We start from the raw sequence: 26,052 nt of genomic DNA, 5'->3' as shown, positions 1-26,052 counted from the left end.
TTTTCTTTTTGCTATTGTTTTTTTTTGTTGTGTTCATCATATTGTTTTAACCCATCTTAAATGCCAGAAGAGAAATCCCGGAGGAAAATGGGGGAAGCGAGTCAAAAAAAAGGAAAGAAGCACATGTTTGCAAAATATTGAGACCGAGCCGATGGCTGGGGCTGGTGGAGAGGTGTGATTGGGTGTCCACACCGGGTCACCTGCTTCATTAACCTGTGCTCGTCCCTATGGCTTGGTGGAGCGGCGCGTGCTGTGACCGGCGCCTGTCACAACAGCTGCTGCAAGCCATCAACGGCCTGCCGTGACGTCAAACACTCGCAATCCTACGCCAAGATTCTGTCCCAAACCTGAGGGAGGAAGCCAGGAGGAAAGAGAGGGGGAGGCGGGAGGGATAGGAAGAGATTGGGGTTTGTTTGTTCAAGTGTGTGTGTGTGTGTGTGCATGTGTGGTTTGTGATGAATATTGTCGCAGAGCACTGAAAGATTGAGGTAGCACTGAGCCAGGTAATCTACCTTTTAACCCTCTCGTAATATAAATCTCTGATCAACACCAGATGAAATGGGTTGGTGCATTATGTTTCCTGTGGTGGGTAAATGCAACCAGATCACTGGGAATTAAACATACTGCTTCTTGTGGGTGTGAATTAAGAGTAGTTGAAGTAGTAATTGTACTAAAAGTAGTTAGTACTACAGGTCAACCCAAACACTCCATAAAAAAAGTATTGTGAAGCATTGTGAGCTTTATGATGAAATGTTTCCATAATATATTCAAATGCACACGTATGGACTCTTTCACACAAAGATGAAAACTGCGTGCTGTACATGATTTATTATGTACAGGCTCACACTCAGCAATACTTACCTTATCCCCTCTGGGGTGAGTGAGTTGTTAAGCATCTCCTCCAAGCTTGACTGAGCCCAGATCAGCAGCTTGCCCTCCTTGTCCCTGTCGGATGAGCAGGGAGGAAGAAGCGATAATACCTGAGAGGTAACAACAGAGATTTGGCACCAGTGAACCTGTGTGTCATCTCTTGATAAAACACAGTGCAGCTTTGTCCACAAGGTAACCCATCTGGGATTATGGAGAATCCTGCAGGGTTTAACAAGGATGAAGAGGGAGAGACAGCACATCCTGAGTCTTCACCTCTCCCTTCTGAGTTGGAGGCTGACCACCAGGGGGCTTTGAATCCAGAGACTGTGCTGCTAAAATCAGTTGGCTCGGCCTGTGCTTCCACACCAAATTTGCTGACTAAGAGTCATTATCAGGAAATAGCAAAGCTTTCACTGGGACAAAAATACAGAGCAGAGAAGTGGAACCGTCGGTGAGTCACTAAAAGATGACAGTTAGGAACACCGGAGATTGCTGTGCACAGACAGCCTTGTTCTTCCAGACATGGTGCACACCAGCTGGGAAGAATTGGCTTCACAGCTACCTCACCATCCATGTTTTACCTTCTAAACAGGATCTGCTCTGAGTCATGAAAGGGATCATCTATGTATGCAGGTGGGTGATGGAGCATTTGTTGGGAAAAATGTGTGTTTGACAGACGGCAGTATGTGGTTGATTGGCAGCAAGAGGTGAATGTGCCCTTGAACGCCTCAGTAATTCCAAACATTAATGTTCCTCGGTGTCCCAGAGTTTTAGTAATGGTTCCAGTCTTGTTTGCTTATGGGCTCTTGACCTAATTGAACGTGTGATTCTTCAGACGTCCTAATAAAATATACTTTATTCTTTATCATCAATGTCTCTAAAGAAAGAGCCTGCCTTCTCAAAAGCTCCCTATGTGTTCTTTTGCAAATCAAGAGTCCATGTGGCTAGTGTGTGCGCGCGCATGTGTGTGTGTGCAATGCTTTTCAGTTGCAGGATTGAAGTGCTTAAAAAGCTTTCTGGATCATGCAGACTAAAACCAGGCCAACAAATACTTTGTTACTTTGTAACTACTTGATTCTGAAACTTTAATGCTCCAATGTCTTTAATGTAGTTTCAGCAACCCATTCTCTTTTGAATCTACAACTTTCAGATGTATACGTGGAGGCCTAAAATGGCTTGCGGTGCATATTCCAAAACACGGGACTCGCAGCTTTGTATGAATGATTTAGTTTCATCACATTTTGCAATGCTAGTAAGCCAGCAAATGACTCCGCCATCTTGTTTTGGGGCGCTTTAAAACTCCCACAGGAAGAAAGGCGACCAGAAGCTGATTTTCACTCAAACTAGCCTGGAGATTGATGATTGAATTGAAAATGTGTTGGGGTGTATTTACTGTATGAGTACACCGTGGTGACTCATCCATGTGGAGCTGAAGAGCTCTCCATGGATCCACACAGCTGGATTTGATTAGGAAGACGTGTGCAAACATACAACCCCCCCCCCCCCCCCCATTCCTTATCAACTGAAGAAGGGGATGGATAGTGTTCATTTAATATCGGTCAGCTAGAACACTCCACCACTTCATCTTCATAGTACATGTGCAACGAGACCTTAATGTTCTGGGTTTTAGGTAAGCCCATAATAGGTCTAGAAAAATAACCAAAACAACAATAGAGGAAGCAGAGACAGGCACGGCGAAGAATAGGGACCAAGACGATAGCAAACTGTCCTCGTCCTCTCTGAGGTGTGTGTCCCATCGACAATTCTGTGTTATCAGCAGTTTGGTTGATAGCGCCTGTCATCAATATAGCTGGTTGGCTGGCTAAATGCACGTCAGCATTTATAGCCACTGTCAGCTGGTTAAGTAGATTAAATAAAAAGACAAATGCATTCAATCACCGCCAAAACAAGCAAGGCATGAACCCAAGTTACTAAAATGCATCTGTGATATTCTGGTGTGCGTATGTTTAGTGTGTAAACTGGGCCCGGGTCTGATCTGCTATGTAGGGTTGGAATGTACAGAAGGTGGTGATTTAGCATCATTTGCTGTGTGGTCTTTTTCCTGTGTCAAAGAGAGGGCTGTAGAGGAGTGGACCCTTTCATCACTGCCCCCTCTCCCCCTCCCAGCCATCCTTCACTGTCAGCCCCCGTTAACAACAAGCAGTATTAACCCCCCCCCCCCCCCTCCTGTTACCTTGCCAACCTGGGGGAGGAGAACCTTGTCTGTGGACTGTGACCTCTGGTCTTCAGCTCAGCTGGAATGACACACACCAGGATAAAGACATGGGTCTTGGGTGGTCTGAGAGGACTGGAGATGTACACGGCGCTGTAGTTGTTATGGGGATGGCTGTTTCCATCTGCGGTGGTCTTCCTGATGAGTCGTGAGGATGTACTGTATCTTTCCAATGAATAATCAGGACTCAGCTGAGGATGAACAGGAAGTAGATCAATGGATCAGGTGAGACTTTGCCGGGATTTACAATCTTACATTTGAATGCATTTCTTACGCGAAAGCAAATCCCTGTTTGTCAGGCAAAGCTCCGCTGTACCAACAGAAGTCAGCCAGTGAGTGCATGAACATTAATCTATTCCAGTTTCATCTTTTTTAGAGATCTGCGACCGAGAGAAAGAAAGGAAAAGAAAGAGAGGAGAGAATAAAGAGAGAAAGAGAGGAAGAGAGAGTGAGAGAGAGAGAGAGGAAGAGAGAGAGAGAGGGAGAGAAAGAGTGAGAGAGAGAGAGGAAGAGAGAGAGAAGCAGAGAGAGAGGCAGAGAGAGAGGCAGAGAGAGAGAGAGAGAGAGAGAGAGAGAGAGAGAGAGAGAGAGAGAGAGAGAGAGAGAGAGAGAGGGAGAGGGAAGGCCACTTCCCGCAGCGCTCTAGACAGGGACAAACAACTCGGGCTCAGACATCAGTGATCAAGTGTGTGATCTGCCTGTCTGTAGAAACACGCCGTCTCTGCGCCGCCCTTCTGGGACCCGGGCATCAAAACAATCAACAGCCGCCTTGCTTTCAAACATCAAAACGCAGTGTGAACACGCACAGTCCACTGAGAGATTGCCGATCAGTCGACATCAATCGAATCGGCTGATTCCAAGCAACAGTTTCTGGAAACGCTGATTGTACTCCCAAGTCAGGTGGAGTGATTAACATAGGGTGACAAGGCCTAGGGGAGCAGGCTGACACAGGAGGAAGAGGAGTTCCTACAGGAGGAAACAAAGGAGGGGTCGGTCAAACAGGCAACTTCTGCATCTTCTGGTGGGGCCCGCTCAACTGGACAGTTCTGGGCAGCCTCAGACAGGGGAGAACCGGATGGGTCACTTTCTCCCCCTCTCCTCTCCTCTCCTCTCCTCTCCTCTCCTCTCCTCTCCTCTCCTCTCCTCTCCTCTCCTCTCCTCTCCTCTCCTCTCCTCTCCTCTCCTCTCCTCTCCTCTCCTCTCCTCTCCTCTCCTCTCCTCTCCTCTCCTCTCCTCTCCCCTCCCCTCCCCTCTCCCTCCTGGCTCCTTGCCAGTTCACGGTGCCAGTGTGTCCATCTGCACGCCTGGTGATGGATGCCTTCCCCCTGCGCTCATCAATACAGCCACTCTGATCCGCTCTCCATAATTGAAAGGTACAGTGAAGTCAGGGCGGTACTCGAACCAGGTCTGAAATCAGTTCATGTGCTCAGGGAACAGAGGTTTACCCTATTGTACACCATCCACGTTTTTTTTTTTTGATGAGGGGTAACGGTAGTGTCAGTACAGTCCAGGCCTACATTTACAGCAGGTGAATGCCCACCCTCCCTCCTCTTAAGTCCCCACCCATTTCAATACAATTGAAGCCCAAAAAGAGGACAGATAGCTTTTACGGTTATGGCAGGAACTGTCTGGTCACTTTCATTTATTTGAAGTGGCTGTGGTTTGCTGGGGTATGGGACGGCACACCCTCTCTCCTTGAAATGAGATGATGAAGCCTGAGTGTCTGAGCCATTGGCACTGCCAGTGATCCATGGGGCACTCAAGTGAACACGCCCTGACGACTTGGCCGGGACTCCCCATTTGTCTAGACCTCATCCAATTGAAACGTTTCAGCTGGTTCTTGGACTCTTTTGAATCTTTGTAGAGGGATAGAGAAACACACAGCAGCAGTCCGGTGAAGCCACCCTTTCTCTTTCATGCATGCACAAGTTTGTGACCTTTTTTCCCCTTTTTTCATGAAATGCTGTATCATCGGGATTTTGTCCTGCGAGCTGAGCTCAGCCACAGTGGACACATAAGGGACTTTACTCCAGTAACACCCTGGCCTAAGAGAGAGGTGGGCCACCTTGAACAAGAAAAAAATGAAACAGTAAATGGAATACAATCACACAGACGATTTTTGTGTTGGCATCAAGGTTTATTATCCTTTATAATGTACAATATACAAAAATATAGAGTACCAAAAAATTCACAGTGTCTAAAAGGCAGTGATTACAGTCTACATGACAGATCTAACAGTACCACCAGGTAAGTTGCATAGAGGGGCGTCGAGCCTCACAAGGGACAGAGCTTCTCAATGCGACGGCACGCCTGACCAATCATAAAAGACTCAAGGACGTGATGAGTCCAATACAACACCATGACAACTCAGGGGCAACCAATCAAGAGTCTGACCAGGCCAGGCACAAAGGACATTATCAAGTAAGAGAGATTAATGTACATTTGCAGAAGTGCTTCTTAAACATTTGTCAGGGTTCTGGTTTTGAGCCATTCAATTACAGCGGGCGGCTGATTTGTCCTTTGAAATACAAGTGCAACATTATCTAAAATTACATATCGCATGTGCAGTTTTAATGCTGTACAGACTGCGGTAAAGCAGAACACTGGAGGAGTGTTGAGGCCTGATGTTTCTCAGTAGTCATCCAGTCACATGGATTAGCTCTGTCCCATCACAAACCCCATGGTTGGTGTGTACTTAGCTGCTGCGCTTTTCTCTTACAACTATAAGGCTTTTAAAACAAACAGTGTTAGCTATACAATATACATGAACATTTACATTATACTAACCTTTAACTATCATGGTTAATGAGTTGCGGAAGGCTTTCTCCTATGTACATGTCGAGCTCTCGTGCGTTGCTGAACTGAAAAAAGCGTTTGCTGGATTAGCATTCATTGAACAGGCATAATAAAATAGACTGTAGCTCAGATGTGAAATGCCCTTTATAAACCAAGCTTTACTATAAATAGTGTTTTTCCCATGAGGGTTGAAGGCCCCCATTAGCTTACATTGATTAACATCTCATACATGGAACATAGAAAACCAGTGGAAGCAACAGTAGGGCCGTCATAATGTGGAGAAAAAAAAATATGCACATACCCCTTTACATGACCTCTTATATGTAAGAAAGCATTTACATTGTACAAAATACCCCTCCCTGTTCAAGCACACAGGCACTCACTGACAAGCAAGCCAACCAAGCAGTCACACATACAAACCCACAGTACATAAACCTGTACAGACAGTTACACAAGCCTGTTCTCACCCACAGAATGGATCTGTCATTCGAAGCATGATTAAGCATGGTTTAAGAGAGGGACAAGAGATTTTCGCTACACTCTGATTTTGTCGTTCGGCTCGTCTTTTTTTCTAAATGTTTCTAAAAACGAATTTTTATTGGCTACTAAGCTGCTGAAAGAAAAGAAAAAACGAATATCTTTTGTAATCTGAAACTGTCAGAGAAAAGTTAATCAGCCTAACCTTTATTTCGGAAACAAAACCTTTGCTATGCTACTGCTAGGTTGAGCATTACACCAAATGACCTCCCTTTTTATAAAAAGAACATTACAAAAGCAAATGTCACACTACGAGTATATTCTACCTTGTAATCATATATAAAACGCAGTTCACTTCTGCCACTGACCACATCTGATATGACCGCTAAATGGAACAGTGTTCCAGCAGAATGCATCCGTTGGAGATTCACGGCAAGGTCCTTTTCAGGAGTCTTTATTGTCCTTAACAAAACAAGCATGTGAGCCCCAGTCCTCTCTGCTGCTAGCATGCAGACAACCACAGCAGTCCCAAGCCTGTACACTATATAGAGTGTGGTCCACCAGCAGAACAGTGTGCGTGGTTCACACCAGACAGCCCAGCTCTCCCAGGCCCCTGGGGCTGTGGAGGGGAGGCCCTCAGTGGCAACACTGCCTGAGGCTTCCCCCATGCTTGGTATGGGGCTCCAAGGGCGGATCGAGAAGCAACACTTGCAAGCTCACACACGCACACACACACACACACACACAAACACATACACACTATTATCCATGGCCCTTTGTCACCTGGTCCACTGTATGTCCATGTCACCCAAAACAGCCCAGTCATGATGGGGGTGCTGGAGGTGAAATCCCTCCTGTCAGAAATCAAGCTGGAAGGGCATCCATTGTTCCACCACGGCAAAGCACAAAGGAACTGATATTGATCTCCTGACATAATTGGGTTCTCTTTTTGTCGCACTGAAGCAAGGACACAAGGATATGCGCTGGTAGTTCTTGGTAACTGCTTTTGTTGATGAGGGGATTTGTGTTTATCAGGGGGATGCAGAGGGAGACGTGGTGTCGGCGGACACACACACAGGGAAGCAGACCAGAGACAGGCCTCCATCAGTGTTTCTGAAGTGCACCTTCACTCTGGATATCTGCACCTAAAGCCAGAATCTCCGGTTGGGTTTTTGCCCAGAGAAAAAAAAAAGAAGAAAAAGCTAAACTCCAATAGCTTATAGTGTCAAGGTTTCCCTTCAGATATCTACAGTGCAAACCGTTTACTGACATTACAATGTCCATAACCATCCCACCGCCCAAACTCCCTCCCCCACACCCTCAAATAACCAGTTCCTGGCTCTGTTTGTAAATGGGCAAGACTGAAGGCATTGTTGTCCAAACCCACCCATACTGAGGGAGAAGGGAATGTTCCAGGTAGACCCCTTGAACACACATTCCCGCCATGCAGAGGAGTTCATGTGGGAAGAGAGAGGGGGTGGACTGGAGAGGAGTCCACATCGAGGGTTCATCTCAGTTCTGTCACAAGAGGGCCACCAGGAGGATGGAGTATGGGTTGTCTGCTGGGGTTGGGCGGGAGGGCTAGGCTGTGGGTGTGTCTCAGCTGTTGTTGCTGTTGTTATAGGTTCTGCAGGGGGAGGGGGAGGAGTCTGGCCGGTAGTCGTATTTTCCCAGGGCTGTGGGGTAGTAGGTGGTGGTGTACACGTTGGTCTGCTGAAGAGGAGATGGATAGAAGTTGGACCTCTCATCTGGCAGGAGATTGTTCTTGTTCAAGGTCTAAAGGACGGGAGAGTTCACAGTTAATACGAGCAACTTCCAAGAAAAATAACCAGTTTGAGTTCCACCATGAGCCTCAAATGGGACGCAGAGCAATAAACAAGATAAAGTAGAGCAACAAATTGATGTAGTGCATTTCAACAACAATCAATGAACAAAAATGAGATGCAGGCATTTACAGAGCGCCCCCTTAAATGAAAACACATTCAATTTCATGCATGTGCAAGCCATGGGTGCGATGCTACACTTCATGGGAGGCACGTCATTTATTCAGTAGCTTCGGGAGCCCAGAAGGAGCTCCGTAATCAGGTTTCAGGATGAATGAAATGCACAAGGCCCATTATGAGCAGCTGTGGAGCTGAGCCACTTAAGCAGCGCTGAGTAAACACTGTCACAGCTTGGGCTCAGCGGCTCCTCAGCCTCTTCAAACGGCAACGGGAACAATAACACTGCACGGCACTGGCTCTCTTCTTTACGTCACCTCTTCCTTTCCTCTTTCCTTCACCGCCACTTCATCAATCCCCACTTGCCTGGGTTTCTCCTCCCTCCCTAGCTTCCTCCCTCTTTCCTGCACACTGTATATTAAACTTCTCTTAAAACACATTCATTGTACATACGACTAAAATGTCTACAACAATATTAGCCCTGACTTGGGATCAAATAAGTGCAGGGACTGACAAATCGCACATTCGACTAGTTTCATCAAAATGTACGTGTTCATAAAGATAGTCTACCTCAATGGACCAATCACATCAAACAAATGCTCTTTTGTGTAGAAAACAAAACAAAACTAGGAAACTGAACGCTGTTCGCCTACATTTAGAAGCACCGAAACGCCATTCCGGCCAGTTCCGGCCCATGTCAAGCATTGCTATCTCTTGTGGTTTGTCACGAACCCCATCCCCTGCTTTCCAGCCTGCAGCCTCCCAGTCTCCAAGCCCTTTCCATCCAGCTACAACAGCCCCATCAGTCACTCTGCCGGAGGCTGCCAGCCTCTCAGTCTAATCGGGCCTCCTTCAGGGAGGAAACACCCGTTTTAGAAAAAGGCTGTTTGAAATCTGTATGTGTACAGCATGGGTGTGCATGTGTGGCCATTGGCTTTGTACCTTGAACTCCATGGGGGTGTATTTCTCATTCTTTGGTGTGGTGTTCCCCTTGTAGTTGAGGTGGTTGGGCGTGGTGGGGTGGATCACGGCAGACTCCTGCGAGGGCTTGTGGACGCGCTGGCAGTACACGTACACCAGGAAGGACAGGAGTCCCGCACCCAGGAAACAGGACAACCCAGTGGCGATCAGGTGGAGAGAGGTGAATGCTGGGGAAAGAGGTCAGGACCGCAAGTCAGCCACAGTCCAGAGGCTGTCTAACACTCTGAGGCAGTTTTATTTCAAAGAGGCATCGTCGCTTATTGAACCGCATCAACTGCAGTAAAATGAAGCCCAACTGGATGCTTCAGCCCCCGAGGTAGCTTCAACACCCTGCTAAATCACCAGGGCCTCTCATGCATATTCTCTTTCATATGGGATGATGGGTTCACAGGGTTGTGCTGGACAGATTTTCGATGGCATTACTCCAGCCTGGACACGATGGTGCCTTTCCCAATGAGCTCATCCCCTTTATGCTCAACCCCCCAGTGAGATTAAAAAGGGACACACTCTGTATCTCTGTTACAAACTGATGCCTTTTGGATGAAAGGATGCTATTGAGTGAGCGAACACACACAGACACACGTGCATTTGATCACACACACACACACATTGGGGGTGGGTGGGCATAGGCGGTAGTTAATCCACTTACCACCGCAGTGCTGGTCCTTATCAAAGCCAGACGCAGGGAGAATTACTGCACAGGAAAAGAACACAGAGAGCAACATGCCATCAAACACCTCCGAACCAACACAGTCTCTCTCCACAAACACTTAGCAACAAGTCATCTCTTAGAGGGGAAAACACATAGAACCTATCAACAATCAATGGTCTTCAAGCTGTAGCCTGAACTGCATGATGATAAACCAAATTGTGAATATAAAAGTTGTATGAGAAGGTTAATAAGAAGAATCCTTAGAAAAGAAATTGTTGCTTTCATAATTTCACAATTATGGCTATGTGTACTTATTTTTCTATTATTTCTTACTGAGCCATCGCAAGAGAAGTTAAGATACTCAACAAGCAATTACAAGAGAGGACTATCATTGGAAGTTGAAACACGTCTGTTCTCTGCTAATTCAGAAGGAGGGCAGGGGGGTAGGAGAGAGGTTCAAATTGAGACAAAACCATCCACTGATTAATTTAGCTGTACTTTTTCCCACCACAACCCCATCACCATACCAGCGACCTCAAGATTCCTATCACCTTGCTCAAAATGAGACTGAAAGTAGATTTGGTGGCATCACATTAATATTAATTGCCAGGCCTTGATCCACTTGGTATTCAGGTATGGCGACAGAAGACCTGGCAGGCTCTGCGCGATCCATCCAGGAACAAGTGCAAAGTCCTGCTTTGACAAACAGTCAAGTAGTAGGCAGGCTAGTACCTGGCTGAGATCACACTATCATTAATGAAGATACATGGACTGGTCAGGGAGACTCTGGGGAGGTGGCTGATGCAGAGTGTCGATCCTATTCATGTGTTTGGACCCCCAAAAACAGGGATAAGGTGAGGGATGGGGGGGAAATGACACCTGCGAGGAACGCTTGTTGGATGGTCGTCGCGTCGTGTCTTCGAAACAAGACTAACGGAGGTGATCCTGACGCTGTTGATGACCATGGCGTTGACGATCATGATGACGATGGCGTCGACGATCATGATGACGATGGCGTCGACGATCATGATGAGGGTGGCGTCGACGATCATGATGAGGGTGGTGTTGCTGCCGCAGAGGACGAAGGTCTGTGTGCATCTTGCTAACTCACCTGGGATCTCATTGCAGTCCCTGTGCTCTGTGCTGTTGCCTACGCAGGGGGTAGAACCTTGAGCGCCGCAGAGCCGGCTGCGCATTTGCAGCCCGGCGTCGTCGCAGGCAGACCACAGAGACCAGGCCATCCAGCCGCCTACACACACACACACACACACACCGATGTAAAAACAGGGACACGCACGTGCGCGCAACACACACAAACGGAGAGGGAAAAAACAGAGTTGGGTTAGCGTAGGGCCAGACAACCGAGGTCTTCCCCTCGATTGGAGTAACCGAGCAGTCTGGACTGCCCTGGAGCCTAGCTTGCCCACCCAAGCACATCTACTAAACCTAGCCGGCAGACACAAACAGTCATAGCTAGACCAAAAATAAACACACCGACATGTTTGTGAGATAAACAGCCGTGAGAGAGGAAAACAAAGGCCCCTCCGTTTGTTTAGCATATAGTGGAGATGTTTGTCTCCAGAGCAAAGCATTAGCCATGTTTACCTGCAGGCGTCTGAGCTGTAAACAGAAAAGCCCTCTTCCCAGCGGTCTTCACATCTACTTTCCAAAGCGAGCACTCTGACGACACTGGTTCTAATGCCAATACTTCCCTTTGGATTCCTTGAAGGCAATCGTGATAACGTGCCGGCCTTTGAGTAAAAGGGTAGGGAAAAAAGGTAGAGAACTGGGAAGCCCTGCATGTATTTACCTTTCCTATCTGTCAGCCACTCAAAGACTGGCTGCTGCCCCTGTTCCATGTGCTCCCCTCCCCTGTGGACATCTAGAAACCACACACACACACACACACACATGCATGCACACACACACACATGCAAGCACATGACAAACTCCCTCTGTGTGAGATCAGTACTGTTTAAGAAATTGTGAATCTAGAAATGATTGATTCATTTGTGTTTCCACCATTCAAACCCTATCCTCTGACCTTCAGTCTAACTGTTCTAAGGACTTTCTTCCACGACCACATGGCCCAAACCTGAGGCTTTTCGATTAGTATGCAGCCTGAATGGTCCTTAATGCTTTCCTGTATTACAGGGTATTACAGAGGAGTCTTTAATCAAACCGTTTTCTGACAGGGCCATCTGAGGCTGTGTAGGCCTGAGAATGAGTGACAGAGAGGAGGCCTTGGTCTAATTACTGATGTAGTGGGTGAGACAGGTAGGAAGAGGGGGAGGTCCCGAATAGATGGCCAGTGCCCTGCCTGTCAATAATCCCATCAGCAGGAGACAGAAAGGAGGGCCAAGTCATTAGCATGGCAGGCGTTCCATCCTCATACACCTAGGATTTGTTAGCCGATGTCAAATAAAGAAAACATTAACAGGCTGATTAGCCTCCGTTCTATGGCGGTAGAAGACAGAATTCCATTTTCTCAGGCTTGTGATTACCGGTGAGGCACACTCCTCCTGTCCCAGTGAAAGACAGCTTATTTCATTTACAATGAATGACAGTTGAGTTGAGAAAGCTGGAAACCTCCCTGACACTGGTTGGGTTTTTTATGCCGTTACACAACCTCGGGAACGCATTATCGCTGCACACACAGCCTCACAACAAAGGGAGACATATTTACCCGGATATGGTATTCTAAGAACTCTCAAGAATTGATTACACATCATATACAACAAAAAACATGTGGGATGAAAGTGTGGCATGCATTAAGGTTTAATAAGGGCTTATGTGGGAACGCTGGCATTTTCCAAGCAGCCCAGGATTAGCTGCCTCATCCATATTTCAGTGTCCTGCAGGGAGTGGATCCAGACATAGCGAGGACGCACAGAGGTCCTTGTTATACACATCACAGCTCATCCTCCTCCCAGCAACACACACTGCTGGGCTACAGGGGACGTTGCTGTGGTACAGAGTGTCTATTAACCTCTTGGCCCCTGGCCTCACTCCAGGCCTAGTCCCCGGCCTCAGACCCAGCCTGGCCCTCAGCCTCACTCCCAACCTGGGCTCCAGCCTCACTCCCTGCCTTGACCCCAGCCTCCAGACATGGGAGGCCCAGGCCCAACTCGCTAACAAACTGGCGATGAATGACACTGTGACACTGATGCCGTAGCCGTGACCCGTTACAGAATGGAGCGGGTGTGCGTGGGTGTGTGTACACATGCGATGCGTACCGTCGCAGGTGTGTGTGTTACACAGCGCCTCTTCGGTGTGGAGGCCGATGCAGATGTCTCCCCCGGGGGCTGGGCTAGGGTTGTTACAGGAGCGCGTTCTCTGGTAGTGTCCTCCTCCACACGCCACTGAACACTGCGACCAGGACGACCAGCATGACCAGGCACCGCTCACTGAAACGCACACACACACACACACACACACAGTGACTCCAGATGCTCCTGCGAATGAGTGATTGACCGGCTGATTAACTGCCCCAGTGACTGTCTGATTGGCAGACTGACTAGTTGACTGACTGACGATAGGAGGGGGCTTTCTGCCAGTGTCCCTCTGGTTCACAAACTCCCTTCACTGCGTTGGATTAGGCTGGCGCGAACTGAGGGAACTGGGCTGTGACTGCCGTGCTGTGGCCCATCGGACTCGGAGCTATAGAGAGAATTCTCTGCCTGAATGGACTCTGGCTTCAGCAGGAAGGACACAGTGTGGAGGAAATGGATAAATGGACAGAATATTGTAAACAGGAAACTGGTGAAAACATGCAGTGGACAGAAACCTGGACAGTGGGCATTCTGTCTCTCTCCCCCCTCCCCTCTGTCTTGTATTTCTAAATCATCTCTCCACGACCCCACACCTTCATCTTTAAATCATACTTTATCCTCCGATCAACTGATATCCATTACCGCACAGCATCTCTCATTCCTACCTCCCCTTAACACCCTCTTATTCTGTCTATCGCCCTCGCTCCCGCTCTCGCTCACTCCAACACCGCCTCTCTCTATCTACCTCTCTGTCTACCCCATGAATAAGTAACATGTCAGAGAGACCCGACAGAGTTCGCTAGGTGTTACTAATGAGGGGGAAGTGTGTGGAAGTGAAGGAGAGATGCTATTGATATGGGGGAGAGGAGGCCCAGCTGGGAAACTAGCCACACAGCGCCAAGGGTTGTCTTCTATTCACGACGTCAGCTCTCATCTGTATATCCCCACTCATCGTTAATGTGAATTACCGACGTTACCCCGTCTGCCGCTATTTAAGACAGACTGGTATAGGGTCTCCTCTAAGCTTTATCGAAAGCGCTATCGTCAGAACGACCGACCGGTACGCATCTGGTCAATGCGATTACAATCGTTCTGTCATGAAACATACTGTGTGCGCCCGTCTGTGGTACAACGCATGCCGAGGGGCTTAGTCAGAGGGATGACTGAACCTCAGAATGACTGCTGGTCCTCCCCTTGTGTCCCTAAGCGGAGGGAGGCTTGCTGAGCACTTTGCTAGCCTTCGGTCAGAGCAAGGCCCGCTGGTGATGTCATGAGGAGATACTTGAAATGCTGGACTCGGCTTGTAACGGGCCTCGCAGGGTCTCGCGTGTAGCCATTAGCTAATGAACCTAATGATCCACTCAGCATAACTTCACTGGATCGGCACCGGGCTCCCCTTAGGAGGTGGGCAGGGGTGAACGTGTGTGTGTTCTGCTAACTAGGGTTTTTTTTTTTTTTTTACATGGAGTGTGTTCGTGCGTCAACGGGAATGTCGGTGTGTGTGTGCGGTTGTGTGGATGTTCTCCTCACCTTTACAAGCCTGGGTGTTACAGTCCTGGTACTCGACTGGAGTGCCCCTACAGGCTAAGGGGGCACTCTTGCCCTCTGGGGTGGCACAGGTGCGCTTTCGGGTGCGGTACCCCTTGGCGCAGTCCTGGGAGCAGGCTGACCAGGTCTCCCACGACGACCAGCCCGATCCAGCCACTCGTAGGACAGGGGTCTTCAGGAGGTCTTCCACCAGAGCTGAAAGAGTTCACAAATGTGTTTTTTGCAACCTCCCGCTGGGTCAACAGAACGGACACACTGTGCCAGTGATCCAGCCTCCGGCTGACAGAAGGCTACAGGTAATCGATTCAGAGCGTGACCCTGGTCTGTCACCTGGACTCCACCTGCTCTGCCTGCTGGGATAGCCACAGGACTAACAGGTTTGCTTCAGTCTGTCAGACCCCGCACCCCCGCCCACACACAGCAGGATGCCAACACAGGCTTTTTACAGCCGATACCCCACAATGCTTCTAATGGTCAGAAGGAGTATTGATTGGTGGTAGACGGACCAAGCAGGAATCAGTTATAACCCAATCAATTCGGGAGCTACATCAAATTACAATTCAATAATTCAATTACTGTTGTTCCAGTCCTACAAATCTTAGCATGACAGACAGACAGACAGACAGACAGACGGAAACACAGACACTTACTGTCGGTCTCGCAGGTGGCGGTGCCATCGTTGGGGCAGAAGCGCGTCTCCACCTTGCGCCGTCCGATCTGCAGCTCGTGGGGGTCGGACAGCTGGGCGCGGCACATGTAGCGCATCCTCTGCTCCTGGCGCGCGCCGCCCTGCGTCATGTTGACGGGCATCCAGGGCGTCCAGGGCGTGTTCCTCTTCACCTCTGGACACGCCTCCAGGTTACAGGCCTTGTACTCCTGCAGAGCACGGATACAAATGGAGACGTGTTCGAGTGGTCTTTAGGTCACAGACACAAACACAGCGCACGGAAACAAAGTGCTCGTGCTTTCGGCAGTGTGCGTATGTGTGTGCCTTATACCAGTGCGCAGCCTGGGCAGCTGTTGCCGTTCTCACAGGTGCGGACCCTGGAGTGGACTCCTCCTCCACACTCGGCGCTGCACTTGGTCCAGGACCCCCAGGGGGACCAGAAGATGGGCTGTGGACAGGCCACGCCCTCGTTACAGAACCTGCACAGGAGGGGGCCGTTTAGTCACACGCTGGAGTTCCATGGAGTCCGGGGGGGGGGGGGGGGGGGGCGGAGTCTCCCTTTAAAACGTGACCGTGAAAACGCGACCGTGTCACCTCCCTGCTGCCTCTTACCGCTCGTCCCTGGCGGGGCCCACGCACACGCGGCCCCCGTGGCGGGGGGAGGGGTTGTTGCAGGAGCGCTGGCGCATCTCGAACCCGGTCCCACACGTGGTGCTGCACTGTCCCCATGACGACCAGGGTGTCCAGCCTCCGTTTCTAGCCAGGGACAAACGTTTGCGAGCGCGCAGACATGCCCACATAAGTCTGAATTGAAACTGTTGCATTCTGGTCATGGGCTTTTTTTCCTCTCACTTTAATAACTCAATAATTTTCTGATCATAGCTCTCATTTGTGATTCTGTGAATGAAACCACTTCCACAGAGCTTAATTTGACACAGAAACACATTCCTTCATTTTGCTAAATGCTTTGCTACCGGCTCGCACGTCTCATCACTTTAATTGCCACTTTCAACAAAAGCACAATTCAATTTCAGCGCCTTGGATTGAATCTGGCACAGCTATTCGGCCGGAGCGTGAAAGCAAAGGCTTCAGTTCTTTGTGCTGAAGCCCTTTCCATAACAGTGATTGGCTAATTCTCCCAGACACAGACAGGAACTTGGAGGGGGAACTTGGAAGTCACCTACACTCTTTCATCAATCCCCTTCGGCTCTGTTCTACTCGCTTATCTGATCAGAATGCTAATCCGAACCCTCTGTGGCGTTCCCGTCCCGGGCAGGGGATTGGATGCTACCTGGAGCAGTTGGACACCTCAATGGTGGCTCCGTCGCAGCTCCGCCCCCCGCAGCGAGGATGCGGGTTGTCGCATGTCCTGGAGCGGCAGAGGCAGGAGCTGGTGCCATCGCCGTCGTCGTTGCTGCACGGTTGCCACGCCGCCCAGGCGCCAAAGCCTCCATTGGTGGTCTGGTTCCTCAACTGAGAACCAAAACAGGTAGAAGTGAGGCAGAGGTACCGCATTGCATTTGATGACATCACTTCCCCCTTCTCTTTAAGGTGTCTCTGAGATCGATTTTTGGGGGGAAGGGTAACACCAATATAGTTTAAAATGGGAGAAAATCTGACTTCTGCAAGAGACTAAAACAGAGCGGGTATCATTAATCACTCTCCCTGACTAGACTCCTAGGGCCCAGAGGAGCCTCTTTCAGGGTGTCACCCAGCCGTGACACGGGGACCAAGGCCCAGGGGCGTCTGGGATGTTGAGTCCCAGTGACAGGCGAGTAGATGAGACCGGCGTCCAATGCTGTCACCCACCGGGCACACGGTGACATTCTGGCTCCACTGGCTCATGTTGGAGCTGTCCTCCAGGGTGGTGCAGCGCCTCTGCTGCCCGTCCCAGCCACAGTAGGGGTCCCGCGCCTCCAAACATAACCTTCAGCGGGCAGGACAGAGGGGAGGTGGAGGAGAGTGTGAGGAGGGGGAAGGAGATAGAGAGAGACGGACGCTCAGCTGAAATAGTAAACAGGAAAACATGCCTGTGCGAGACCTACAGCAGTGCCCCACCAGACCACACGAAGGCTTAACTCGTGTTTAAACAAAGCCAGGCTCGCTCCAGACACGAACCCCTGCGACTCCAGAACTACAAAGCGCCAATGAAAGGTAAACAAACCAGCCCATAATCCCCTTCCCCCCCCACCCCACCCCCCGCCCCCCTCGCTTCCACACACACAGTCACTCATTGCCCCCCCCCCCCCACCACCACCGTCCTGCAAGGCAGAGCAACCAAACAGCGATTAAATATCTGCGAGCTCCCAGTAAAACAGGGGCTTAATGAGGAGTAATTAAATCTAAAGCCGGCTAATGGCGAAGCAAGGCGACGGGAGCTGACGTGAGCGGCCAGGCAGCCGGAGAGTGGGACGCACCCCTCCTCCGTCCCTGTTGCTTCAGCGGAGGGGAGGTAAGAGAGGACAGGGGGGGTTTTCCTGGCATCGGCCAGCCTGCTTTATTTGTGTGTGTGTGTCCGCTGGTGTTTCCAGCTACGGGGGTTGAGGAAACACACTGTGTTGATCTAGCGGACTGCGCCAAGTCCTGCCACTGCCAATGGGGCCTGCAAAGAAAGACGGATGACGGGGAGAGAGAGAGAGAGAGAGAGGAGAGGGAGAGAGAGAGAGAGAGAGAGAGAGAGAGAGAGAGAGAGAGAGAGAGAAAGACCAGGCTGCTGAACGCTGGAGGGGGGGGGCGGGGGGGGGGGCTGGCTGAGAACAGCTGGAGCAGAGGGGTGAAAATCCCACAGCTTCACGACGACCTCCAGCTCGCTCCGTGGACCTGAGCGCATGCCCTCAGGGAGGCCTGGCTGCAGGCCAGGTCATTGGTGCCCCGCTGTGTGATTTGAGTTCCCAGCCTCCCTGCAGCTGCAACCCCATGGGCTGTACACCATCTCTGTTGTTGACCAAGAGATTATGACAAGTGGAGTCTAACGCACACAAACACAATTAGAGGCAGGCATGTTGTGCATATCAAGAAAGAAGGGGCGATGCAGAGCAGGTCCAAAGCCCAATTACCCCAAGTTACAACTGGCCAAGAGGCTGGGCCCTGGAGCGCTGACCTGGGAGACAAATACGTTTAGAGTCGAATTGGTCCAGATCTCATTAATTACAGTGGTGAAATCCAATGCCAAGAAGTGACGGGGCAGTCAGGAGCCAGCCGCCCATGTAAGCTCTTAAGACCGACAAAATGCAGCAGCTTGGAAGGGAATGCTGAGTTGTCAGATTGTCCGCAGGCATAACTGAGGACGGGCATTACCGGAGAGTCCCCCCCCCCTACCCCCCCAAACCCCCCACCGCTGAAGCACTGCTGCGGGGCATGCCAACAGTCCCATCTGTTGCTCCAAACCCATGCCAGCTCCCAAATCTGCACTGCCACCCTCACAGGAACACCTTAGATAGAAGGTGTCATTGGAGGGTTTGTTCCTCTCCCTCCCTCTCTTTCTCTTTATCTCTCTCTTTATCTCTCTCTCTCTCTCTCTCACACTCACTCACTCACCCTCTTTCTCTCACTCTCTCTCTCTCTCTCTCTCTCTCTCTCTCTCTCTCTCTCTCTCTCTCTCTCTCTCTCTCTCTCTTTCTCTCTCTGTCACCCTCTCTCTCTCTCTCTCTCTCTCTCAGTCTCCTTCTCTCGCTCTCTCTCTCTTTCTCGCTCCCTCCCTCTCTGCAGTGAGCAGTCCAGAGTCCATCAGAGGGGAGGATTTACACTGCAGGAGAGAGGGAGAGCCGTAGCTGATTAGCTCTCCCCTGACCTCTCCTCTCCTTTCTCACCTCCACTCCTACTCTGCAGAAATAGCCAGCCTGAGCTCGAAGCTATCCCCTCTTCCCGCTCTGTGCTATACCTTCCCCACACAGAATGTTGTCCAAGTAGGCGAGGGAGCCGCAACAGACGAGCCGGTGACTCAGATGTACAGCTGAGGGTTGGAGCAGGTGGCTCTTCCTGCCTTGAGAGAGGAAGGTGGGTTTTATATCAGTCTATGTGTGTGTCTATGTCTATGTGTGTGTGTGTGTGTGTGTGTGTGTGTCTGTGAGCATGCAGGGCTTGACACAGAGCAGTCTGATATTTAATTCAACAGCCTGCTTCACTGGTGGTACACTATATCAAAACAGAGACACCACAAAGCCTGGACTGTTAAATTTTAAACAGCGCAGAGCGGCAAAACACATCCACCATAAAACAACCGGTCCTGGCGACAGGGAGGGTGTGATAAATCCAGCGCAGTCACCATGGAGACTTAATGGACAGTTTAAAGGGATGGTGAGAGCCGTAAAACTGGTGTCCCTATTTACAGGCCTTTAAAAAAAAGAGCGCATAAAAACAACAGCCATCACCCTCTTTAACTGCAAATCATGACTTAATAATTGTAAACTGGGCAAGCCTTGGTGTCCTGTATATTTTGATAGGGACTGGAGGTCACGGCGTGCCTGTGTTAGCGACATCCAGTTTACATGTCGGATGACGTCGACACATTCTCTTTTAGAAGCGGCTGTACGACGCAAAGCACAGATGGCTCACTTACAGCAGTCACTCAGGGTGTTTCCACCCCTCCCTGCCTGCTTAGCGAGCGCAGGCTCCAGGCTCCAGGGACTGGCTCGTTGGGAGCCGTCCTTCTCCCACAGGAGAGAGCTCGTCCCTGGGGGCTTCCCTCCAGACGCGCTGGGTTGGCCGTCCAGCCCTCGGCGGGAGGGTTCCTTATCATAAACCTGCGTGCAGATAAATCCCTCCAGGGCTACACGCTAATCGGGGCTCATGATCCAATTAGCCCCATAGGAGCCCTGCTGATAGGCAGCCTGCCAGGAGATTGCCCACTGAGCACTCCCAGCCCTGTTAGAACCATGGCCACGGCCTCCTAGCGCCGCGGCTAGTAACTGATGACCACAGATTTGGAGGAGGGAAAGGGGAGGGGGGCAGGGGGGACGGGGGACATTCAGCACAATCAGCTTCACAACCCTGATGAGAGTTAAGGAAGGGGAGAGGGAGAGCGCGAGAGAGAAAAAGAGAGAGAGGGAGAAAGAGAGAGAGATGTAGAGAGAGAGGAAGAGATGGGGAGGGAGAGAGAGAGAGAGAGAGAGAGAGAGAGAGAGAGAGAGAGAGAGAGAGAGAGAGAGAGAGAGAGACAGTGTGTGTCATCTCATTAACACTCATCCATTTTGCAACCTCGCCAGAAGAGGTTAGAAGTTTGAGTTTGTCAGCATCTGTGGAGATTGGGAGAGCTGGGTTAAGCTAAATTCAGCCATGCTGAGACCGAGGCTGCCAAACACAGTGAGAGAAAAAATACTGAATTTGATATATGGTATGATATTTTGGAGCTTTGCCAAAGATACAGTAGAGTCTGTAAGAAGCCAATGTTCTTCACCAGTCCTACATAGTTTGACTTTGTGATGGCATTCTTTCTTTTCATTGTATAGCTCTCTCTCTCTCTCTCTCTCTCTCTCTCTCTCTCTCTTTTCTCCGTCTCTGTCTGTCTCTGTCTGTCTCTCTGTCTCTCTCTCTCTCTCAGCTTAGAAGGGCCTCAGAGGTAGTAGCTCCCATACACAGCAGTCAGGCAGCGACCTACCAGACTATCGACCGCTTATTGTAAATCCTTTGAAGGGCAAAGTAGCCGGCTCTGATGGTCAGGACTGCCGGCCAGTCAGTGGAAGCGAGGCAGCCTGAGTGTTTGAGGTGCACTCCCATGATTAAACACTCCCAACTCATTTCCCATTCCTCCATTTGGCAGCAGGGAGCTTCTTGCCTCAGTGAAAGCCTAGGGAACACTAATGTTGCAGCTTAGCCAGCATAGCTCCTGCAGCCAAAACCACTGCAGCCTGAGCTGAATTAATCATTGCACTTATGACGAAGTTGGGGTGCTGCAGTCGGTTGGAGGTGGTTATTGGTCAGGCCATTGTAATTATCACAAATAGAGGACAAACACACACACACCACCTACGCTACGTCGACAGTACACTTAGCTCTAATCCTGAGCCGAAACGACACCGTGTGAATGAACACATTAGCGTCAACTGCGTCGGCTACACTGTTTCCGGCCGCCACAGTCACTGTGTTCCGTCGTGTCCGGGCGGCGTGGAAGCCAACATGGGGCCACAGCCGAGCGGAATGACACGCCGTCAGAAGCACTTAGACCAATGTCCGGTGCACTTAAACCAATGAGGTGTCTGGTACGGCTGTGCCCTCAGCGTGTGCACATTCTCAGCGAATGACAGCCGTGGGAGTGGACGAGGCAGCCGACAGACAGGGGGCTGTCAGATATATCTCTGACTAAACACACAGTGCAGTACAGTTGAGCTATTCACAATCTGCCTGGCACCGGGTCCATTTCTCCTGGAAGCTCTGACTGTCCCTGAAGCGCAAGCGGACCACTCTCGCCTGGAAAAATAAATCATGACACGACCCCCCCCTGTCACAGCTCCCCACGACTGGACCGTATAAAACGGAGCATTGTCCTCCCACGAGCTGGAGGGACGTGTACATGAGAGAGCGCAGCTCCAACGCGTCTGAATAACTGTGTGAATGGCTGGGCCACACACACGGGCAAGACAATCCCAGCATTGTGTGGCTCCACCAGGTCCTGCATAGGTCACCGCTTCACTGGAGCGAGAGGTGAGAGACTGGATGGATGGCATGCAGAGAGGACTGCCGGAGTCCAATAATGGCGACGTGCGTCCACGTGCATGAGGGAACAAAAGATCCCAAATCGACCTCTTCCGGTATGCCGTTGCCCACAAGTCGAAAGGAATTGAGCTCTATGTCCATGCACGTGCAGTCGACGATTCATTCTCAGATTTTCTGCTTCCCAGGTGAAGCGTCTCGAAATGTTTGCTGTCGTGCCCTGAGCTGAGTTCCGAACATCGCACCTTGATTGACAGCCGGTCAGCTGTCCCATCTACAGAGCTGCTCAGCTCACCCAGCGTGTTCGCCATGCCGGTGAGCCAGCCTGCCAGGCAGCCTGCCAGGCTGCTAGGAATCAGAAGGCAGGATTAAGGACACGCCTTCCCTGATGTGCCCTTCAAGTCTGGTGTGTTTATTCCACCCCGCTGTGTTTTAAATAGGGGCCCGCTACGCAGGCTTCTTTTTGCACCCACTCCCTCTCTCACATCTCACCCACACCTCCCTTAGCACTCGCCGACTTTGGTGCAAAAGAGCTGTTCCTGCCTGTGTGTGTGTGTGTGTGTGTGTGTGTGAGAGAGAGGGTTAACAAAAAGCAAAGCTGATTCATCATGTGCATAAAGACCCTCCCCCCACACATCCGGCCTCCACCCACTCTAAAATATCTCATACATTCAGTTGCCCTTCATGCACATACACACACACATACACACAGCTGACAAAGCACCATAGCTCAAATGAGCACGACTTTGGGGGACTGTGGTGCCCCATCGCTTTCAGACAGAGGCAACTGGTTGAAAGTGTTGACGAAGGGAGAGCTTTTCCTTTCCTCACCCAGCCCAGAGACAGGAACTTTTAGATGAATAACTGAGCCTGCAGCTTAGACTGTGGATACCTGCACAAAGATATCTCATTCACGCACAAACACACTCAAACCCTCTAACTGTCACTCTGTCTCTCTCTGTCACTCTCTCTCTCTCTCTCTCTCTCTCTCTCTCTCTCTCTCTCTGTCTCTCTCTAACACAGACATACACACACCAGTAAGACTGGTCGTCTCATGGTATATCCAGACCTTTAAACCTAGCCTCGGGCAGACAGACCTTGAGAGCAGGAAGAATTCCACACTTGTATTTAGTAGTCACTGAGGGTTTTCCTTAATACTCACATCTCTGTTTTGTAGTTGGAGCACCTCTCCAGTGGAATCTTCAGAACTCTGTTATTAAGGCCAACAAACAGAGATCGGTCACTGTGCAAAATCTGTAGGCTTAGGATTGGCTCCTGGACACCTGGTGGGAGGAGCTGCATCTCCTCCAGGTAACACCCCTGCAGGCTCTTATTGGTGGTGGCCAAGGCTTTGAGGATGGTGCCGTACTCTGATTGGACAGGAGGGGAGGAAGATGAGGAGTTTTGTTACATACTGAGTTGTTGTCAGGGTGGTACACCTGAGAGAGACTTCAAGGATCTACTGTAGATTCACCAGCTGAAGCTGGCTTTTCATATACATGTAATCATTTAGCAGATGCTTTTATCCAAAGCTACGCACAAATTGCGCACATCGTAAGTGCAGCAGGTAATGAAAGAAGTGCACAGTCCTCACAGTATTACCGTGACGTGCCGAGGTTAATGCAAACAACTACGGGCCGACCCACTGCACCCTCCTGACTGACCTGTGCCGATGTACATGACGTGGTAGAGCGTGTCTCGGCCCTGGACGATGTCCACCACCAGTCTGGAGAAGCGGACGTCATCCTGCATGACCAGCGGGTCCACAGAGACGGGCTGGACCACGTCGTTCATCAGGTAGAGACGCTGGGCGTCCTGCAGGCTTCGTTCCGTCAGACCCTCGTTGGGGCCCTCGTCATCGATGGTGCCGCACTGGGTGGGAGTTGGAGGCGTGCAGACAGACAAATTGAGCCACATAGACTTATTGACGTGCGCAGTCATTGTATTGTTTAAATCAATGCAATGCTTCTGGCTGTGGTTGTTTCCGTCTTGCTTTATTGTTGAATAATCACAGCCTATTCACACTGGCAAATGAATAGAGTTGTCGAAGGATTATTATGTTGCTGGACAACAGCTCTCTGCTGTAGAGATGAAACAATAGATCTAACAATATGTATAGAAAAAAAATATATAGCCTGTGCTTTAGAGTTCTTTGTAAGCTTTTGACTATAAAATAGTTACGAAGACCAGAAGATAACTGAGTTATAAATAACTAATCAAAAACATTGATGCGCTATGCATCAAAATACATGCTTGACATTAGAATACAGTCTGTCCTTCCTAAGCAGGTGTGGGTCAGACCTGGAAGTTGGGAATGGGGTTGGGGGTGGGCAGCCAGGTGGAGCGAGGGTTCTCCTGGGAACGGAAGGGACCGTTGAAGGCCTGGGTGATGGAGCTCAGGTTAAACGCACACACTGCAGATGCTGCTATGCTGTTCCTGTACGAGAGACAGAGAGAGACAGAGAGAGAGAGAGAGAGAGAGAGAGAGAGAGAGAGAGAGAGAGAGGGAGGGAGGGAGGGAGGGAGGGAGGGAGGGAGGGAGGGAGGGAGGGAGGGAGGGAGGGAGGGAGGGAGGGAGGGAGGGAGGGAGGGAGGGAGGGAGGGAGGGAGGGAGGGAAGGTGGCAGAGGAGGGAGAGACAAGAGGGGGATAGAATGAGAAAGGTAAAGATTGAGAGAGAGAAAGGTAAATAGGGAGGGGGTGAGATACAGACAGACAAAATGACAAAAGTTAGAGGGAGAGTGTGGAAAACGGCGATAAAGAAATGGAAAAACATTGTTATTTTAGATACCTATAGAGAAGCTGAACTGTTGCACATTAAACAGCTGCAGATAAGAAAAGATCTTCAGTATCTAACTGTGATGCAGCGTGTTCTTTCGAAAATCCCAGCTTTTAGGGCTTCTTTTAAAAACCATCTCATGGGCCTACATCAACAGGAGACAGGGCTATATTATCAGCATGGGGCAGCTAGGGAATTACATTAGGCATGTGCTGGCGAGATTCTCATCATTGGCACACTCACACGCAGGTGTGTCTAAACTGTATGAATAGGCTGAGCTTTGGGGGGAAAAACAAACCATAGCAGCTTTGGTACTGTACTGTGGGTGGTGGTACAGTATTGTTATCCTAGCACTCCTAACGCCTATTATACGTTGGCTGGGTAATGAGTTTTTAAACTGCCTGCTGCTGCTCTGTGCCATGGACACACACACACACACACACACACATGCATGCACACACTCTGCCCTGAACAGAATTAACGGAACAATAAACCTGCCTGCCATTCCACCATGTTTCTGAATGAACACACTAATAAAGCATCTGTTCCTAGGTGTCCAGGGGCATATAGGAGAGACTGTGGCACCTTATGGACTGAGTCTGCCGCAGAGCCTCCGCTATGAGAGGCTTTCAGCCCTGTCTCAATTCCGGCGAGGAGAGGGATGAGCCTCTCCCATTGCGGAGGTCCCATTCACGGGGACCACTGGAGGAAAACCATCCAGTCAGTCAGTCAGTCCAAATGAGCTGAGTTTGAAGAACAGGTGGCTCTTTGACAAGGCTGGGAGGGAACAGCTTGCTAAGTTTTCTTCCAACATTTTCTTGCATTGATTTTCAGTACTGGACCAGAGAAACCGTGTTTTTCAGTCCCATTTCTTCCTGCTGTGTTTGTGTCCTACGGGGACAGACGTCTTTGAGGAGTTGCGGAGCCGAGTGAGACAGCTGTGGCCCAGAACCATAGCTGAGGAAACCACATACACATGGGCTGAAATAACCACTCTGCAACCACAACCACAGAACCACGCAGGGCCCGACCCCCTTTCTCCCCTCTCTTGCTCTCTTTTTCTCCCTCTTTTTCTTTCTCTCTCTCTCTCTCTCTCTCTCTCTCTCTCTCTCTCTCTCTCTCTCTCTCTCTCTCTCTCTCTCTCTCTCTCTCTCTCTCTCTCTCTCTCTCTCTCTCACTCTCTCTCTCTC

General features: G+C 50.1%; 1 protein-coding gene and 1 long non-coding RNA gene across 2 annotated transcripts in view; both read right to left on the bottom strand.

Moving 5' to 3' along the window:
* Positions 1-3,257, bottom strand: LOC146234099 (uncharacterized). The gene is made up of 3 exons (XR_014741823.1): positions 3,065-3,257; positions 862-980; positions 1-347 (listed from the first exon to the last, which is right to left on the bottom strand). It is a non-coding gene; the product is annotated as an uncharacterized LOC146234099 (long non-coding RNA).
* A 1,962-nt stretch (positions 3,258-5,219) lies between these two features.
* Positions 5,220-26,052, bottom strand: part of sema5ba (sema domain, seven thrombospondin repeats (type 1 and type 1-like), transmembrane domain (TM) and short cytoplasmic domain, (semaphorin) 5Ba) — an 82,044-nt gene continuing 61,211 nt past the window's right edge. Inside the window, exons 10-23 of the mRNA XM_084689403.1 lie at positions 24,386-24,521; positions 23,749-23,956; positions 23,247-23,454; positions 17,246-17,363; positions 16,728-16,909; positions 16,049-16,192; positions 15,768-15,915; positions 15,420-15,645; positions 14,752-14,964; positions 13,186-13,356; positions 11,061-11,198; positions 9,947-9,991; positions 9,259-9,464; positions 5,220-8,152 (exon numbers count right to left, since the gene is read on the bottom strand). Of these exons, the coding sequence (XP_084545529.1) occupies positions 7,976-8,152; positions 9,259-9,464; positions 9,947-9,991; positions 11,061-11,198; positions 13,186-13,356; positions 14,752-14,964; positions 15,420-15,645; positions 15,768-15,915; positions 16,049-16,192; positions 16,728-16,909; positions 17,246-17,363; positions 23,247-23,454; positions 23,749-23,956; positions 24,386-24,521 (2,320 nt within the window). The 3' untranslated portion in view covers positions 5,220-7,975. The remainder of the gene's footprint in view (positions 8,153-9,258; positions 9,465-9,946; positions 9,992-11,060; positions 11,199-13,185; positions 13,357-14,751; positions 14,965-15,419; positions 15,646-15,767; positions 15,916-16,048; positions 16,193-16,727; positions 16,910-17,245; positions 17,364-23,246; positions 23,455-23,748; positions 23,957-24,385; positions 24,522-26,052) is intronic.

This window comes from Hypomesus nipponensis, chromosome 23, assembly GCF_054491055.1.
Source record: "Hypomesus nipponensis isolate SF chromosome 23, ASM5449105v1, whole genome shotgun sequence".
NCBI classification, from domain to species: Eukaryota; Metazoa; Chordata; class Actinopteri; order Osmeriformes; family Osmeridae; genus Hypomesus; species Hypomesus nipponensis.
This window is presented reverse-complemented; position numbering and strand designations above follow the sequence as displayed.